The 6000-nt window shown below is 49.6% G+C and overlaps 1 protein-coding gene across 2 annotated transcripts in view; it reads left to right on the top strand.

Annotated features, from left to right (window-relative positions):
• The first annotated feature begins 745 nt into the window (after positions 1-745).
• STX16 (syntaxin 16) overlaps positions 746-6000 on the top strand; it is a 28762-nt gene continuing 23507 nt past the window's right edge. Inside the window, exon 1 of one of the 2 annotated variants that reach the window (XM_083146863.1) lies at positions 746-1009. In XM_083146863.1, coding sequence (XP_083002989.1) covers positions 929-1009 — 81 coding nt within the window. In that variant the 5' untranslated portion in view covers positions 746-928. Of the gene's footprint in view, positions 1055-6000 lie in introns of both variants that reach the window. The other variant, XM_083146862.1, reaches the window with a different exon arrangement.

Here is a 6000-nt window from a genome sequence, read left to right as displayed (position 1 = left end):
AGATGCTTCTGTCAGCACTGTTAATGGCGCTGGGCACCATCTTTTATGCGGAAGCTGCCGGGTCACTAAAGAGCGGACGGAATACACTCTTCTCGGCATACTGTTTGCCAGGCGGCAGGGACGGCGATGCTGGTGCTGCAGTAGCAAATTAGCAAGTTAATATGGCGGCCCAGCAGCGTGACTCTGGCCCGTGGGTGCTCATCAATTTCCATGGGTGCTCGGGCCCTTGAGCACCCACAGAATCGGCACCTATGGATACAGTTACATTGAATCCATTGAATCATCAGCACCATATCCCAGCACTTTAAAAAGTGACTACTGTTATGCGCCTTGAGACCTATTGGAAAAGGAGAGAACTTTATGAAATCAATATTACTACTTATCTCCCAAAACATTTTGATCACCAACCTTTTGGGGAGTCCACTCCTCACCCTCTAGGAAGTGTGCTCAGTCAGTGAATGTTGCCTACTTCCTACCTACTGCCCATTCCCCATAGTAATCTCCTACATTTCCCATTTGTTGACAGGTTTACATAAAAAGCACCGTGCCTACATCTCTGTAATAAATCAGTATGCATTATGGGCAAATCCCTAATCATCAATCAGCCTACTACCTATTCTATACGTCTGAGACCATATTTCCGTAACTTGACCTGAAAAGGTCTCCGAGAAAATGGCTACTGCACCGGAGACATTGCTTGTGTTCTTGCATCCCGTATACAGTAGCTGCCGGAAGTTACGAATTTTATTCTTCGTCATACCCCGGTTCTGGCGGAAGTAGCGGACGGGTTTACTCGGTGCATGTTCCTGGCGGAAGTGTTGGGATGCGGAGTGTCGGTGCCGGCGGGTCCGGCGGGGTTCGGCCGCGGGGCCAGGGTGTGTGAGTGGCGGGTATCGGTGGGTAAGGGGAGCTCGGGCCGGCTAGAATCATGGCCACTCGCCGCCTGACCGACGCCTTCTTATTATTGCGGAACAATGCCGCCCAAAACCGGCACATTCTGGCCGAGCAAGTGAGTAATTCCAGCCGCACGGGGAGTGCGCGGAGCCTCGGAGTGGTGAGTCTCCGGCCCCGAGTGACCGTATTCCGTATTGTCATCTGTAGCACCTGTCTCCGGCCCCTGTGTGACATCTTACACCTGAATGGCGGGATGAGCCCCTGTGTGACCTCCTACACCTGTATGTCAGGATGAGCCCCTGTGTGACCTCCCACACCTGTATGTCGGGATGAGCCCCTGTGTGACCTCCCACACCTGTATGTCGGGATAAGCCCCTGTGTGACCTCCCACACCTGTATGTGAGGATGAGCCCCTGTGTGACCTCCCACACCTGTATGTCGGGATGAGCCCCTGTGTGACCTCCCACACCTGTATGTCGGGATGAGCCCCTGTGTGACCTCCCACACCTGTATGTCGGGATGAGCCCCTGTGTGACCTCCCACACCTGTATGTCAGGATGAGCCCCTGTGTGACCTCCCACACCTGTATGTCAGGATGAGCCCCTGTGTGACCTCCCACACCTGTATGTCAGGATGAGCCCCTGTGTGACCTCCCACACCTGTATGTCAGGATGAGCCCCTGTGTGACCTCCCACACCTGTATGTCAGGATGAGCCCCTGTGTGACCTCCCACACCTGTATGTCAGGATGAGCCCCTGTGTGACCTCCCACACCTGTATGTCAGGATGAGCCCCTGTGTGACCTCCCACACCTGTATGTCAGGATGAGCCCCTGTGTGACCTCCCACACCTGTATGTCAGGATGAGCCCCTGTGTGACCTCCCACACCTGTATGTCAGGATGAGCCCCTGTGTGACCTCCCACACCTGTATGTCAGGATGAGCCCCTGTGTGACCTCCCACACCTGTTTGTCAGGATGAGCCCCTGTGTGACCTCCCACACCTGTATGTCAGGATGAGCCCCTGTGTGACCTCCTACACCTGTTATGTCAGGGTGAGCCATTGTGTGACATCATACACCTGTTATGTCAGGGTGAGCCATTGTGTGACATCATACACCTGCATGTTAGGATGTATCCCTCTTTGTTGTCATACATCTGTATGTGAGGTTGATCCCCTGTGTAACATTATGCATATGGGATGCGGTCATATGGTCGACTGGTGAGCCATGCGAGGGGACGTGGTACCCTTATACATTGTCCATGTCAACATAGACACCAATTTTTTTTATTTAAAAAAAATCTTTCTGACCTTTTGTCTATGTCGAACTAATGCATGTTGACCTTTTTTTCATGTTTTGACCTTTTTTTCATGTTTTGGCCTATCGACCTAATGACTTGATATTTTTACTGTTGACAAGTCAACCCATACCCATGTACTGTATGTGAGGAGTGGGTAATCACCTTTTACATCCATGTAATGAAAGGTGATCTCTGGCCCATATACAGTGTACCCTGTATTATTGTTTTCTGAGGCGTATTAAGATGATCTTAGATATACTCTATTTATATACTTATCCATGTAGTGGCAATATAGCACATGTGTAATCTACTTCCATTACTGCCATACCATTTTCTGGAGAGCATTGTATTTTAATCACAATAATTTAGTTAAATAATGCTCAGATCACTAGGGTATATTACAGTGTTTCTTCTATTTCATGCGGAAATGCGTAGTAGCGCAGGTGTGTTCCTAGGCCAGTGCTATCCCCAGGATGTCCTTGCTTCATCTTTCCATCTAAGTTTACACATTATTTGATTACATGATTCCTTGTTGTGTTTGTTTTGTTTCTAGTTTTACTAAAGAGGAAATAAGGTAGATGCTAAAAACATAAATACAGTAGTCTTCGTTGTAGTTGCAGTACACCCATGCTTTGTAAAAAGGAATTGTATGAGGCATATTTTGTTTTGCACCCCACAGGTTCGAGCAGTGGCTCCCAAACTTTCTTGACCTGGGCTCCCTAGAATATCCGCATCTGTTTAAGACACCCCATGTCAAAAAGCTTCTTATGGATAAATAAAATAAAAAATAAAGGAAACTGTGCTTAACGGTCACCCTCAGGTTCAGTTATGCGAAGAGGGAATATAGTTGTTCTAATTGTCCATACATTTTATGATTGGCAGCCACCAGCAATATCATTTTGAGCATAAATCATTTGTTTTGGTCTTGGACCCCCCAATCCGAGGCACCCAGTTTGAGAACCACTGTGTTAGAGGACACTTGCATTCAAATAGTGAAATATTGCCATCAAGGTGTAAATTGTTTTAAGGATATTAAGTAAATGATCAGTGTTATGCTCATTAGGGAGCTGCTCTTGATATTTAATCAGCTCAGATGTAGTGCTACAGAGGACTGACAAAGCTTGTTAGGTGAATAACTCTATATTAGTAACGAATACGCTAATCCACTAAATTTTATCTGGTTTATATGATAAAGAAATGGTAATTTCTCTACTTACTAATCGTCTAAAGTTACTAAATGACTGCCATTTAGGCTGTGGCTAATTTACAGTAACTACATTAGGTACTTGTGTATTTTCACGGCGGCACTTACGTAGTCAGTGTAGTGTCCCTGTCAGCATCAGCGACTGTGTGTACGTTCGCGCCTACGCAGTTAGCGTAGTCAGTGTTATGAAGTTAGCGTAGTCAGTCAGCGTTGTGTCAGCACTTATCACATTGTATGGGAACCATTGACCATTTTTAACCTGCCTGACATGACAGGTGTGAATGTGTTTCTGAATGTGTACTATCCACTTCCGCCCAAAGTCTGGCGAGTGCACGCGGTATGCGTCCTCCCGACCTGTTAATACCCCTACTATCCACGTCGGCGTGGAGTTAATTTTATAAAGTGTGGTGAGCGCAGCGAACCACCGAGCCCAAATCGGGCTGTGCTTGCCACACTTTATAAAGTCAAATCCATGCAGACATGGATAGTGGGGGTATGAACAGATCAGGAGGACACGTGGCGAGCTTCGGGCTGACGTGGATAGTGGGGGTTTGAAATGGAGGCATTTACCAGTATGTAACATGGAGCATTGGCAAATGTGTCCTTTATTGTGCATGAGACGCACTTCCACCCGCACACCCCCCCCCCCCCTTTGTGCACACGCTACCAAACCCCTAACACAGACCGTCTCCCTGAAGTGGTCGTGCCCTACCGCAAGAATTATTGAGACGCACAAGCGTTTGAGACGCTCATGCATCTCAGGCAGATGGAGTGCATTTCCGCCAGCCATCCGCCAGCGCAGAGGATCTGGCGGTTACAGGCGCTGTGTGAGAGGTGCTTACTAGGCTTGCCAAGGATGTCGGGGACAGTACGGTCACTACACTGACTAGGCTGGGCTGCCGGGGGACACTACGCTGACAAAGTAGCGTAGCGTGAAACTACACAAGTACTGTGTACTTACAGGTGACATATAAAGCCATCAGTAAATAGCCATTCTACTTTGAATTTTCCATTTTCTTTCTTTTGTCTGCTAGTAGTTGTGGGAAATACTTGTTTCCAGCCTGCCAAAATAACAAACCTGTACTCTCAGTGCCAGAGGCTTTGAATGCCCATAAGGACCAACACTTAAATTGCTCTGTCAGGTTCCAACTAGGGCCGCCGGCAGGCAAAACACGTGCATTACTCCCATAGAGGTGAGGAGCAGCGTTAGCCTATAATATAGGATAATGCTCATTTATACTGTAGAGCTATGGTTAAGTACGCAGTATCCCGACAGAGCCCTGTGGTGGTTGTTTTGTTTTCCGCCCAGTAAATAAAATTGTTAATGTTATTGGGACATATTTACAATATACTTAAAGCCCCGTATAGAAGGGGCAATGGGGAGCCTCAGCACTAGGGATGGCCATCGACCATCGATGCTTCGAAATCTTCGATGGTTCATGGCCGATGTTGAATAATTTTGCCATTGATGGGGGAGAACCAGATGTTTTCCTTCCATCGATGGAACAGCAAAACTATGTTTTGCTTTTTTTTTCCTTCAAAGTGGTGGGACACTGTAGTGTTCCCGCTAGGCTTATTTCACGGGGCGCTGCGCCCTGCCCCTTTTAATAGCTGCCGATTTCCGCCCTGCCTTTTTCTGCCTGCCCTGCTTAGTTAATAGCCGCTGCCGCGCTAGAAATTTCCTCCCGTGTAAGCTGCTAGCGCGGCAGCGTGTGGACTAGCCTATTGGAATGCCTAGGGGGCGTGCATTCTATGCTTAGAGCCGGGCCAGCTCAGCTCAAGGGTGCACTCCCTCACAGGGCACGGAAGTGCTCACTGCCGCAGTCGCGGCTATTACTGGACTCCCGCAGGCCGGCATCCATCAGCAGCACGATCCCACCGTCAGTGGGGACACAGAAGTTACTTCGACGCGCGGCACTGGAAGGTGCACGGCTTCTCGGGAACACACTGCACCCGCGACGCCCCCCACCACAGGACGAGTCATCTCCTGCCCAGCCGGGTACCGGACGGACCCAGAACGCATGGGTGTGGTATGGGACTCCGACAGTCGGGATCCCGACAGCCATTATCCCGACGTCGGGATCCCGACTGGCCAGAGTCAGACAGCATGGCGAGTGCAAAAAAAACCCTTGCGGGCTCGCTGCGCTCGCCACGCTGCGGGCACGGTGGCTCGCTACGCGAGCCACCTATTCTATTCTCCCTCTATGGGGGTCGTGGACCCCCACGAGGGAAAATAGCGGATGGCCGTCGGGCACCCGGCTGTCGGCGTTTTGACAGTCCGGATCCCGAAGTCGGGTAAATGATTGACGGGATCCCGATTGTCGGGAACCCGTCCGGCACCCGAACGCACACCAGGAAGAGGGTAAGAGGTAAGGTGCGGGACGCAGCTTCTTGCCCTCCACTATCCTTCCCACCGCACCGCATTCCACATCGCGCCCATCGAGTGGTGCACACAGCACAGTGTGCACACACACGCCACCCAGCATCGGAGCCATAAGTCCCACACCTGACTTATGGTAGAAAGGGAAAAAAAAGAGATTGATATAGAGGTCTATATCAATTCTAAAGGCGCTTTATATGAGTGTGCTTGGCTTACAGCAGCA

Source organism: Crinia signifera, chromosome 6 (assembly GCF_055691185.1).
Source record: "Crinia signifera chromosome 6, ASM5569118v1, whole genome shotgun sequence".
Classification (NCBI taxonomy): domain Eukaryota; kingdom Metazoa; phylum Chordata; class Amphibia; order Anura; family Myobatrachidae; genus Crinia; species Crinia signifera.
The sequence above is the reverse complement of the archived record's forward strand: the minus strand, read 5'-3'. Positions and strand labels throughout refer to the sequence as shown.